Below are 12,667 nucleotides of genomic sequence, written 5' to 3' on the forward strand. Positions count from 1 at the left end.
ATCGGGGTCAACTTTACTCAGCGTCGAACGATCGGAGAACTTTGAACTGAAATCCTCTACTGCGTCCAGAAAGACTTGATTATAGTCGGAGCGTCTCGAAAGGAAATGGGCAGCCGGTTCGACTTCTATACTATCAACTATCGAATAGGCTCTATGTACAATAGTCTGTCGTCGTGATGATTACGCATCGATTCAATATGCCTTGTGCTCTTCGTTGTGGGATCAGTTGATCGAGCACTGTCTATAGTAGCGAACCCGGGAAAAAGGTCACTCGGTCACCTCGGTAGCTCCACGGGAAAATGTGAGCCTTTGATCCGCTCGCCACCCAACGCGATGACCATGAGAAGCAGAGCTGCGAATTGAAGATTCGCAACTCACAGGTGAAGATGATCGCAGTCCAAAATCAATCGGTAGGCGCTGTGGAAGGGACATATATGAACGTTCAAGATTCTCGTTTACCCCGCTACGCGAATGGATCATTTACCAAAACCATTACTTCGTCCATTGTCATTAATTTGATATCTATATATTTTATTGACGCTGGTCGTTTTGATTATTACTCCCCAGCATTTCTTTCTTTGTAAGATTTCGACATTCATTTTGAAGACCGATGAGACTTTTTCGGGGAAATGGTTCATCATGGTTGCTTTTCTTGGCTACCGCAGGGTCAGTAGCTTGCTCGGCACAAGAATATGATGCTGAAGATGATGTGGAGATGTCTTCGCAACGTTTCATAGTCACTCTGGATCCTCAAATCACAGTTCGTCACTTTTCTTTCTCGTTTTGACTCGGATCTCGTCTGACACGGAAACCTATAAACAAATTCGACAATCGATTGCGTTTTCTTATGAAGCCATCTTTGGCAGATTTTAAAAAACATTTGGAAGAACAGGGGATCGATTACAAAATTTTCCAGGACTATACTACCATTGCTCCAGATGTATATTACGGAGCATCTGTGATCCTTGGGCATTCAGAAGATGTAGCCAAGATGGGGAGATCAAATCATGTTCAGGTAATGAATCAAGCTGATAATTTACAAGAATTCGTCTCTGATGATCTTACGTGTTTTGTCTTTAATCTTGGAATAAATCGAAGAAAATGAGCCCAGTTACAAAAGTTCGTTCAATGGCACCCGTCACGGAAAGGATTTTGACTTCTCCAGCAGGTCTCAAATCCAACAATTATCCACCTCACTTGAAAACAAATATCACAGAACTACACAAGATGGGTTTCTACGGACAGGGAATCAAAATAGCAATAATAGACTCGGGCGTCGATTGTGCACATGAAGCCCTTGGTGGTGGATTTGGTGAAGGATACAAGATCAGCTTTGGGCGTGACTTAGTTGGTGATGACTATGATGGAAACAACGAAATAGAACCTAACGATACTCCTTGTACCCCTTGTGGAGTATGTTCCCATGTCTCTTTGAGCATACGGATGGTCAGGCTGATTTTAACTTACGGCGCAGTATCACGGAACCCACGTGAGTGGTATTATTGGGGCGCAAGATGTTGGTTATGGCTTCACTGGTGTGGCACCAAACGCAACACTTGGAATGTATCGTGAGTATTTGGAAACTTTCGGAGCTTCACGCCAGATCCAGATTGGATACTGATTATCGAATGATCAAAACTTTAGGTAGTAAGTTTCAAGACAATCAAATCCTTATGCAAAAGCACTGACTCATCTTCACTCGAAAGTATTTTCATGCAAGGCGGAATTGGGCACTAATAATGATCTTGTGATGTCTGCCCTTTTACATGCACATAAAGATGGAGGTGAGTTTGTCAACATTGAGTGACTCGTCTTCAGAAAGACTAATGACCGAAATACGTCTCACATCAAAGCGGATATCATTTCTGCAAGCATAGGTGGTTCAGGGGGTTGGGGGTATGGAGAGGCAGTGTTGGATGTTGTGAACAATTTGGTGACAAAGAAGAACGCTACAATCTTTCTTGCTGCTGGAAATGAGGGAGAAGTAAGTGATCACAGTGAAATCTTGGAGATTCCAGTACGATTTTTCTCATGCCTGGAATTCCCTTGAAACAGGAAGGACTTTTTTCAGGCTCATCTCCAGCCGGAGCTGCTAATTCAATTGCAGTTGGATCTGTGGATTCTGAGCTCACTGCTTCTCAGTTGATAACTTCAACTGGTCGGGAGATCAACTACTTTACTGCCCAACCCTACAATGACACTCTCGTCTTCCCGGTATATCGAACTGCCAACTCAAGTGAAGCAAAAGACGATGCATGCGAGCAGTTGCCGGATTCGACGCCTGATCTTGGCAAATACATAGTTCTCATAAGGAGAGGGTCAGTCACCTGCCCTCTTTCACATATAATTGAACATTGATGAACTTATCCTCATTAAACCTTCCACCCCGGCAGCACGTGTTTCTTCGTAGATAAGGTCAAGAATGCCAAGGCAAAGGGTGCCAAGCAGATCATGTTTTACATGGTTGGTAAACCTACCTTATATCTAGACCTTTCAAAGTTAACTGGAAACTAAAGAAGATTGTTTTTTTACCAGAATTCGACATCAAACATCCAATTGGAAGACCGGGTCACTGGTGTTCGCATATTCACTGTGAATCATACCGATGGAGATTACATCTACAAAGAGTCTGAAAAAGACTCAGAAGAATTCAGAATCAAATTTCCACCGGTTGGATTATTTTATCGTGAGTTGACGATTTGATACTTACCTGTTGAAGAAAATATACCTGAGATCTCAACAAAATGAATTACATAGTCCCAACACCGGATACAGGTTTCATGAGCAATTTTTCACAATAGTACGTCAAGAGATGTGATATTTCAAGTCGCAAAAGGAAGTATTCTGATGATCTGAGATGCAACCGCAGTGGACCTAATTTTGACTCATTGAGTCCTGAGCCAGCTGTTTCGGGAGTTGGCGGGAATGTGTTTTGTGAGTCATCAATGATTAAATTACAAGATATATTTACCAATGATCATGATATCTCTATACCTGTAGCCACTTTCCCTGTGCGAAACGGATCTTATGTGAGTCCACCAAATTGCTATTTATCGATCAGGGATCTGAGTCCTACTCTTGGTTCACAGGCAGTACTCAGTGGAACTTCTATGGCCACACCGCAGGTATGGATCTGATTCGGGTTTCAGCTGTTTGAAACAATACTGACTTCTGTTATCGTACTCACTAGATGGCTGGTATAGCTGCCTTAATCATGCAAGTGAATGGAAAAGGATTTCGAGGTAACCTTTTGAGAAATAGATTAGCGTCTACTGCAAGAGTACTTTTGCAAAATCACAATAGTAGTATTGTTGAAAGTAAGCACTTCTTTATCCCATCCAAATAAAGATCTCACGAAAAAGTTTTGAGATCTTAACCTGTTGATTTTGAATTTTTTAGCTGTTGTTCATCAAGGAGGTGGTTTGGTGAACGCTTACTGTGCTGTCTTTGCTAAGGCGATATTATCTACTTCAGCTCTTGCTCTCAACGATTCCAGACATTTTAATGGCTCCCAGAAATTTGAGGTCACCAACACGGGTAATGAATCGATACAGTACACGCTTGAACATCTTGCTGCTGGCTCTGCATACACTTTTACGGAAGAATCGCCTTACGGTCCACTAAATCATCCGATGCCCTTAAAATTAAATAAAGAAGTAGCTACCGTTCAAATTTCTCCATCAACCCTTACGGTAGGCCCGGGAGAGACCGCTACGGTGTCAGTTGAATTTAAAGCCCCTGAATCCGAGAGTAGCCGTCTGAATATCTACTCCGGATATATAACTCTGGTAATATCTTTGAGACTATGGTATGTGAGTCAGGGTACCGATAGGCTGATGAGAGAATATATTGCAGAAAAACGACCGACCTTGTGAGACTTATCAAGTACCCTACTTTGGATTTGTAGGATCTTTGAGGGACCAGATCAGTATGTGGAGTTTTTCTCCTTACGTGAGGTGGTACAGAAGGTTGATTCTGACATTTGGAAGTACGATTAGTTATTTATCAAGGTTTTGCACCGAATGATCCTAAAACCAACGAAACATATAGATTACCACAAATCGGCTACAAATTTCTCAATCAGACTTTGAATAGTACAAATGAGAAAGGTGAATTTCTGTGGGATCGATCCGATAAAAATACAAGTCTCATTCGTTACAGGACTAATTGTTGAGTGATATCATTGAACTGTTTAAACTTTTCATCTTCATTGAAAAAAGGAGTACTGATGGTCCTGCTGTACCTTTAGTTGGCACGCCACATCTACGGATGCTTCTTGTAGCAGCTGAAGAAAATGATGTTCAAAATGTCACCAAAATGACTTTCAATGAAGGGGCTTCACCACAATTGAATATCTCCGAGGTAGATGAAGGTGATTCCCCGACTGCCACTGAAGAGGGCTCAACAACGGAAACCAAAAATTCGACATCAGGCATCTCAAGATTCCCAAGAAGGACGTCTGACGGATTACTCCTATTGGGCGAGATCCCAGATAGCGAGTCTTTATATTCACCACGTTCAGGGTCAGTCTTTTGTACTCCGAGACCACTGATCTTCAGGCCTTCGAATGATCTTTGCTTACAAATTGTTCTTGATGTTCATAGTTCGAAATTGGTTTGGATGCAAAAGTGGAATGGAACCCTTTCAACTGTCACAAACTCGACCCTTGAAGAAGTACCTGATGGAAGGTACAAAGTATTGATACAGTACGTAAACTCACTACCACATAAATATGACTCTGGTTCCACAAATTTTGATTCTTTTTTGTATTTTCCATTGAATGATTCAAGAGCTTTGAGGGTGTTTGGTAATCGTGATGATCCATTGGACTGTGAAAATTGGCTCTCTCCTGTAATTGTTATTAAGTCTTGAATTATAATTTTTTGCTTTCTCATCTCAGGTCTCTGGTGTGCTTAAGGACTTTCAAGGCAACTTGTTTGATTATTATGAAGTTGTAAATTAACACTATGTACTTGTAGAAAAGGTCGTGTAGTAACATATATATTTTTGGGATTATGGTAATAGGGCCGCCACACAATTTTGAAGTTCACAAAGTGATAAAAGAGATGTAAAAGATTCTTCTTGTTGCAGGAGGACTTTGACACATTAGGAAGATTCTGGGTGTGAGAGTTATCAGAATCAAGTGACCGATCTGATCCAAGGGGTTTGGTTCTTCCAGAACTCCAGAAGAAGCACTTTATTCCACTTGTCCTTTCTAAACTTGAGAGCTCTCTTGTGCATATGTGAAATATTGATATGCCCAATGAGAATGTGCGATAAGATGCGTGTTCCGGTGAATATTTTCATTTCACCGATATAAAAATTTGAACAAGACCTTCCACCTACTGCTGCTGAACTGGCTTCAATGCTAGGTATGCACGGATAAGCGTTCATAAGCTTTGAAGGGGAGGTTGTTGAGCTGTTACTGAGCTGAGGCTTTGACATGAAATGCTGAGGCTGAGTCTTATCAGTTACAATTTCAACTTCAACTCATCATGCCCATCCAGAATACACTCACTCGGTTTTGCATTCATTCTTATTTTTGCCCAGCATTATCATTTCGTGCTGATCCATCAAGCTTGTCTCCAAAAACATACTTTTGTGCTACATATTCCATCATTTAAAATGCCTGAATCAAACCCATACTCTGATAGAATTCTCGGACAGCAAATGTTGGTACGTATCCGAGACTTTCACTGAATCTCATCATTATCCATTTCGATCTGATTTTGACTTACAATCCTGCTATGATCTAATTGAAGCTCGAGTACCAAAAGCTAAAGTCGCTGTGCGAAGGCTTAGAAGCCCAAATTGAAGATAATACTAACCAGGTTCGTCCACCTTAACTTGATGATTTCAAATAAGTTCAGTAGTTTTCATTTGTTTTGGGGTAAACATTCGCTTTTGACGATTTGCCATAGTCTCAGAACAATTCTTTGGTGATCCGAAAATACGATGAACAAACGATAAATCATTTAAAAAATGATGAACATTTTCTCGCTTCAGAAGTGAAGGTCATGGTCGGATTATCAAAGAGTCTTCATTCATCTAAATAAATACATAGGAAATGCATTTATCACAATCTTGATGATAAAAAACCAGATGCCTTATTCACATTCAAGCCCAACGTACCTTTGATATGATATGTAGAGGTAAGCCTAACTGTGGTTCACGTCGAAAATGCCGTACAATTGCAATCGCAAATGCTAACAAGAGGCCTGTAGACAGCTGAGAGTGAAATTGGTAGACTAGATATCTTGCTCGAGGAGCTATGTGGCGTATGAAATGTGAGCTCGCAAACAAAAACGCATGCTCCACAAAATTACGACAAGTAGTTGCGTGGTCTTATATACCTGATACATTCTATGCGTGTTATAAAAGTATGGGCAAGTGGGGCATCTATCACAATCTGGCAACTCGCACAATTTTTCAAGCATATAAGTGATAATCAAGTGAGGTATATATATAGATAGGTGTGATACCAGATCATTCCCACTGAACCTATCGGCAAAATGCGTACTTCTTGGTCCTTGAAAACCCTGATGTTTGAGAGAGATCCCAGAAGTATTTTTCTGTCTTCATGAACAAGTGGTGGAAAAAGTTGACCTCCTCACGAGCCATATTTCCTCGATTAAAGCTCAATCTTTGAGGGCTGTGTTGTGAGTATGAGATTGAATAACAATGGATTCACTCATGATATCGATCAAAATCAATGAGATAGATATTTCCGTCCTTTTGCTTTTCGAGTCCAAAGAATCTTTCGACCAGTCTTGGTTTTTAACCTTGCTAAAAAGCCGTGCCTTCTTTTCCGCTTGATCTGAGAAGGTTGATAAGTATGGCCACGTGATATGCAACGAGTTGATCCTATCTGCCATGGATTTATGAATGGAAGTGCGAGAGTAGCGATCTGAGGTCTTAGGTGTCGAAAATGGTCAGGTGTGAGAAGGTTGTATGGCTTGGTTGAAGCAGATCTAGAATTCGAGTTCAATGAGGAGACCGGTGATGATTTTTGGTAACTTGTGAAAGCTGAAGGTAGCTTGGGTCCAATGTCTGATGGCAATCGGTGGAATTTATCAGTCGATTGTTTTCCGATATCTCGAATTGAGGAACCAATCAGCGTACTAATCAAACAACTCACCTGGATGACGTAATTCAGATAGAGAGAGCTTAGAGACTGAGATCGGGGTCGGTTTTAAAGCTGTTGGACGAACGAGGAGGGTTCGAAGGAAGCGAGACATATTGAGGTTCGATTATTTGAGGATGAGGTTCGATTGTTTGAGGAAGGAAATGTTGAGAGTGCTCCAAGAAATTTATTTGACTGCAGGCTTTGACACCCCGATTGAAAGATACTCGTGAATGACTCGGGTACATACTTTTGCCATTCAGATTATCGGTCTTCCCCGACGTCACCAGAGCTTTTACCGGGTCAGAGCAGGCTCATCTCAAATCTTCTTCAGCTCACACTCAACTTTTCTCAACAAGACGCGCTCAGTCAAGATGTTAGCATCCCGATTGCGGTTGGCTGTCAAGATATCTAACGAAGTCATCGCATCAACTTCCACCATCGAACCTTGTTTAGGTAGTTCACCCGTGTTGATAGGTCCTAAGCCTGCTCGTACCTGGAAACTCGTCTGGGATTCACCAGAAAAATTGGAGAGTGGAAGCAAGAGATCAGATGTCAAGAGAGTCAAGCCAAGATCATCTACGAAAAAAGTAACCATCAAGATCAAACCTGTTGCTACTGGTTCTGCTGCTCAATTCGATGCTTATTCTTTGGATGGCGATGACAAGAAGAGTCGCGCGAAACGTCGAACACAGAAGGCACTTGAGGGTGAGAATTATCATGAATATCATCTAGGCAGGACACACAATGCCAATAAGCCTGACAAGAGTTTCAAAATATGAATGAGGAGACAGAGGCGAAGGTCGATCTTACACCATTGGATCAATTCGTGACCATTGGGATTCCACCCTCACGCAACCCTTCACTTTACGATCGCAAGGTCGCCAAGTTTGTGTTAGACTCTAGGGCCAGATTTCCAGATGCCATCCTACTTACTTGCGTTGGATCATTTTATGAAGTGAAGCGAAGAGAACTCGATTTTGTCAAACAATGTATCGCATTTTGTTCTGACGGGCTGGTTTGTTTAGACATATTTCGATCAAGCCATCGAGCTTTCACAGCTACTGAACATCAAGCAGGCCAAATATAAATTTGCCGGACACGATTATCCATTTTCAGGATTTCCAATCGCATCTCTTGGAAGACATCTCAAGACACTTGTACAAGAACATCAACGTGTTGTAGTCATTGCTGAACAAATTCAAGTGACCCCTGATCAAGTTGAACGAAAGATTGTACGGGTCATCACGCCTGGCACGATTTTGGATGAAGACCTTATTGAAACAGATTCGCACAATTTTTTGCTAGCCATTGCGGATGATGACTTGGCCTGGATAGATGTCTCAACAGGTACTTACCTACATACCCTCTTTCGAGGGGATGAGGACGAATTGATGGATTATATTCTTCGGATCGCTCCAAAGGAAATCATTGTCTCGGAGCAAAGCTCCTTCCAGATACCGACAGAAGGGCGAGTGGCCAAACTGGCCATCTTGGTGTCTAGGATCAAGGTCAATAAAGATCTAATTCTGATCGATCATCTTCTTGGACATTCCCATGCGCACATTCAGTCCTTGACCTAACTTATCCTTGCGTGTCTGGTTTTTTAGCAAAATAATTCTGATTTGAAATTCTCGAATGCTTGCGATTTGATCAACGCCTATATTACACAAAACCTTTTACCCACCGTTTCTTCATCACAACCCACTCTTGTGCGGTTCAAAAGATACATGCATCTAGATGCTGAAGCTTTGGATGGTCTCGAGATCCTTGTCAGTCAAAATGGCAAGTCGAAATCTGGAAGTTTGCTTTCGACCGTATCAAAAGCCATTACCAAACCTGGGAAGCGACTGGTAAGAGATCGGCTGAGTTGAGTCTCTAGCCTGCCCAGATCTCCAAAAGGCTACCCTCTGTGGTTTTTCGCCAAAACAGCAAGTCGTTCTCTTGCTGATGTTCACATCTTTTACCCTACCTATTTCTTGACTTCACCCACTCGATGCCTATGCTTACAGCCATGCCCAGCTGCGTTCTTTCGGAGATAGAATCTAGACTAGACCTCGTGCAAGACCTGATAGAAGATCGCTTCCTCTCAGATGATTTGCAAGACAGGCTATCGACCTTAAGTGAAATAGATTATGAACGTCTATTGCAAAGAATAAATATGGGACAAGCATCTGTTGGTGACTTATCGGCCTTGCTTAAGGTGCTCGAGGTCATTGCTTCAATTAGTTCAAGACTGGGATCTACTCGTTTGGGCAAAAACTTGACGGCTGCCCCACGTCTAGCTAAGAATATCGCGAATGTGTTAGATCCTTCGAGACAGCTCTACGAGTCAAAAGAATTTGAAGATCAGGGTGGATTAGAGGAAGACGAGGAGAGGGATGCGTTCTCGATGCCCAAATGGAATGTTCAGCCGGAGTGAGCAGTGATTCACGCCTGATATAGTTGAACAATGCTCAATCATGCAAATTGCACTATATATAGCTACTCGAAACCCCTGAGATCTTTGCACAATGAGCTGATGTCTTCCTTACAGTCTGCAAGGGCACTTCAAGAAAGGTATCAGCAACAATTATGTGGGTGTTCGCCCATTGAACTATGTGTATGCCCCGGTTCACGCATCTCCTTTGGACCACTGTTTCCCGTTCCGACCGTCACGACGATTGAAATCTTTCTTTTTCTTCCATACGTATTTGTATAGCCGATAAGGATATATCACTGCGGACCACTAATAAATTAGGCGCCATATTGCAACTGAGGAAGAGACGGGGTCGAAATTCCAATTGGAAAGCGATTCTGGGCAAAGATGGCTACAAGTTGAGCGAAACCGCCTCCAAAGTCACCATTATCACACCCGTACGCTGTATCAATCAGATGGAAGATATGCACAAACTCATTCAAAATCTGACCGTTTTCCTTTTTTGCTTTAGGAATGGACAACCTTACATGCTTCAATCGAAGAGCTCAAATCCCAAATACGTCAAACGGAAGAGCGAATTACTGAAAAGCTTTGCAAACAGGTCAGCACCTAGACCCATGGATCTGTCACATCGAAAACTGGATTCTAACATGTTTTCAACTCTTCGTTAGATCGTTTCAAAGAATTCAACTCTCAAAACTTCTTTTCAGAGGTTGTCAGAACTAGATGTATTTGCTAGTTTTGCCACTTATGCTGTTCAACACGGATGCGTTCGACCGATGCTCCATACAAAGTGCAGATCTCTAATCCATTTCATCAGTTCCTGATCGTTTTCTTTTACTGACATTATGTGATGGAATAGCAAGAAAACGGTCTTGATTGATGCTCGTCATCCGGTGGCTGAACGAGCCTTGTTGAAGACGGGTGAAAGCTTTCAGCCTAACTCAATCACTATGAAGGATGATGATGGTCTCTGTCAGATAATCACTGGACCTAATAATGGTGGCAAGGTATGTGATGAGGGCGTGTTCTTATCGAAATATTGGTTCAAGACCGAGCGTTACATGATCCTGATGTTATGTGGTTACATTCCATCAGTCGACATATTTGAGACAGGTGGCTATTGCTCATGTACTTGCTCAAGCCGGTAGTTTTGTACCAGCCTCAGAAGCAAGATTAGGGATTGTGCATAGAATCTTTACCCGATTTGGTTCATATGATAATATGGTACTTGGTAAAGGTACGTTTTTGGTCGAGATGGAAGAGATGGCCAAGATTTTGAATCGAGCTGAAGGTTCATCTTTGGTAAGCGTTCACCTTCAGAACTCACTCGATCATGATTACCAGATTCTCACATGCACAATTTGGCTAGGTTGTGATGGATGAAGTGGGGCGTGGGACTGGAAATGAAGATGGATTATCGATTGCTTTCGGGATAGTCAAGTATCTAGTAGAAAAAATCGGGTGTCGAGTCCTATTTGCTACACACTTGCATCGCTTAGCGCCTTTGTTGTGTGAGACAAAAGATTATGTCAATGCAGGGAAGATTGGATTTTTCTGTATCAAATCTTCAAATTCGAGAGTGAGTGCTATGACTTAAATCAAGAGAACCCGATGTTGATGTTACTGATTTTGTTCGCACAGGATGAACAGGGAAAGACTGTCATATATTTTCCTCATCAGATCGTGAGAGGGGTGAATGATGATTCAAGGGGCATTGATGTAGCTCGGATTGCTGGACTGCCTCCCCAAGTGATACATTCAGCAGAGCAGATCAAGTTGGAATTGTAATCTATGCTCACGTCTAAAATTACTGTATACACTGCGTCCACCACCTCCCTTCTCGACGTCGAGAAGGGTAGAATGGTCAGAGTTTGGTGCGAGAAAGGTCTTTTCAAAAAAATCGTTTCTTCCACTCATTCAAAACCTCAGCAACCCTAAGCAGCCCTAAGCAGCCTAAAGCTATTTGAAAACCTAGACAGCTCAGACCTGCACATCACCGTACCGCCTGATTTTATTCAACTGAACGATTCCCCCTTGCCCATTCAATCAATATTCCTCCAAAGGATGCATTCCAAACGAAATGATCAATAACCATCCTAGTAATATCCTTTCAACCGATAATCACAACAACAATCCTAGCTCAAGTACTCTACCTACCTTAACTTCTATCGATAGCAACGATTATAATGTTTTGTTAGGGCTGGATGATTTGTTTGTATTGATCTCAGTGGTAGATGTGCATTTGGTTTGCCCAGAGGTCACACTCGGCTGAAACCCAAAGAACCAGCTTGCGAGCTAGCTTAACACAAGCCCCCACTGCAGAGACGTCCCCCGGAGCCTGCGGAGGGGGCTTGCGACTTATCGGTGATTTTTGGTCTGATGCCGGATTTTGTTTGGCAGGGGCTATCTTCAGATTCATTTTACCCGTCTTCTGTCTGAGAAACCGCCCAAAAGCCTTCTATGAAAGTTGTAGAGCAGATTTTTCTGCATCTTTTGGCCTCTTCAGAATATTCTGAAGTGGCCACACATTGATTGAACTGAAGCATTTCAAAAAAAGAAAAATCAAATTTTAATAGGCAATACTGCTGCGACTACATGTGGATTTACATGCACGTAGATAAAACAGTTAAAGTCATCTCTCTCATTACCAAAACCATCAACGTGACCAAGACGTCTTCAAGTGGTGACTTTTTTGTAAGTTTCAGGTTTGCTTTCCCAAGGATATATTATCATAATTGACTTGTCTTCTTTGAACTTTTGCTTGCTCCATCTTCTCAGTCTTGTCTTCTCTCCCGGCGGCCCATCATGGACAGTGATTCTGACTTAGACACAACAGAGTTCAGCCTGGATCCCGGACTCGAAAATTCACAAGTAATCACACCTGAAGAACCTCAACTTGTAGAAAGAATCTGTCAATACTTGAAGACACAGAACACCGACACCAAGACATTCCTTCTATCTTATCTGTGCTCAGTAAATTCCAGCATTATCAAGCAACGTAAACAGTGGGGATCAGTAAAACAAGGATGGAAAACTACTGAGCAAGTGCTAGATGAAATAGAAAATGTGGTTAATCAGAAAGCTGACTGTCGAGCCAAATGGAACGAGTGGGTTTTAAAAAA

At 42.0% G+C, this 12,667-nt stretch overlaps 4 protein-coding genes across 4 annotated transcripts; 3 read left to right on the plus strand and 1 right to left on the minus strand.

Moving 5' to 3' along the window:
• Positions 1 to 610: 610 nt before the first annotated feature.
• Positions 611 to 4,872, plus strand: MELLADRAFT_86078 (subtilisin protease; the record flags this gene model as incomplete). The annotated part of the gene is made up of 22 exons (XM_007409507.1): positions 611 to 760; positions 854 to 1,015; positions 1,099 to 1,413; positions 1,475 to 1,568; positions 1,645 to 1,647; positions 1,707 to 1,784; positions 1,854 to 1,984; positions 2,056 to 2,318; positions 2,394 to 2,463; positions 2,536 to 2,686; positions 2,758 to 2,800; positions 2,870 to 2,934; positions 3,001 to 3,029; positions 3,090 to 3,125; positions 3,191 to 3,317; positions 3,400 to 3,718; positions 3,818 to 3,871; positions 3,918 to 3,928; positions 3,990 to 4,169; positions 4,250 to 4,523; positions 4,605 to 4,706; positions 4,791 to 4,872. The coding sequence occupies 22 exons, from the start codon at positions 611 to 613 to the stop codon at positions 4,870 to 4,872; spliced, it is 2,739 nt and encodes a 912-aa protein (XP_007409569.1).
• A 1,837-nt stretch (positions 4,873 to 6,709) lies between these two features.
• Positions 6,710 to 6,910, minus strand: MELLADRAFT_35640 (uncharacterized protein; the record flags this gene model as incomplete). The annotated part of the gene is made up of 1 exon (XM_007409518.1): positions 6,710 to 6,910. A coding segment is annotated over one exon (201 nt), but the record flags the coding sequence as incomplete, so codon positions are not given.
• A 1,123-nt stretch (positions 6,911 to 8,033) lies between these two features.
• Positions 8,034 to 8,325, plus strand: MELLADRAFT_30575 (uncharacterized protein; the record flags this gene model as incomplete). The annotated part of the gene is made up of 2 exons (XM_007409508.1): positions 8,034 to 8,081; positions 8,152 to 8,325. Coding segments are annotated over 2 exons (222 nt in total), but the record flags the coding sequence as incomplete, so codon positions are not given.
• A 1,731-nt stretch (positions 8,326 to 10,056) lies between these two features.
• Positions 10,057 to 10,928, plus strand: MELLADRAFT_35677 (uncharacterized protein; the record flags this gene model as incomplete). Its single annotated transcript, XM_007409509.1, has 4 exons — positions 10,057 to 10,143; positions 10,214 to 10,335; positions 10,405 to 10,552; positions 10,641 to 10,928. Coding segments are annotated over 4 exons (645 nt in total), but the record flags the coding sequence as incomplete, so codon positions are not given.
• Between the last annotated feature and the right edge of the window lie 1,739 nt (positions 10,929 to 12,667).

This window comes from Melampsora larici-populina (assembly GCF_000204055.1).
Source record: "Melampsora larici-populina 98AG31 unplaced genomic scaffold MELLAscaffold_16, whole genome shotgun sequence".
Lineage (NCBI taxonomy): Eukaryota > Fungi > Basidiomycota > Pucciniomycetes > Pucciniales > Melampsoraceae > Melampsora > Melampsora laricis-populina.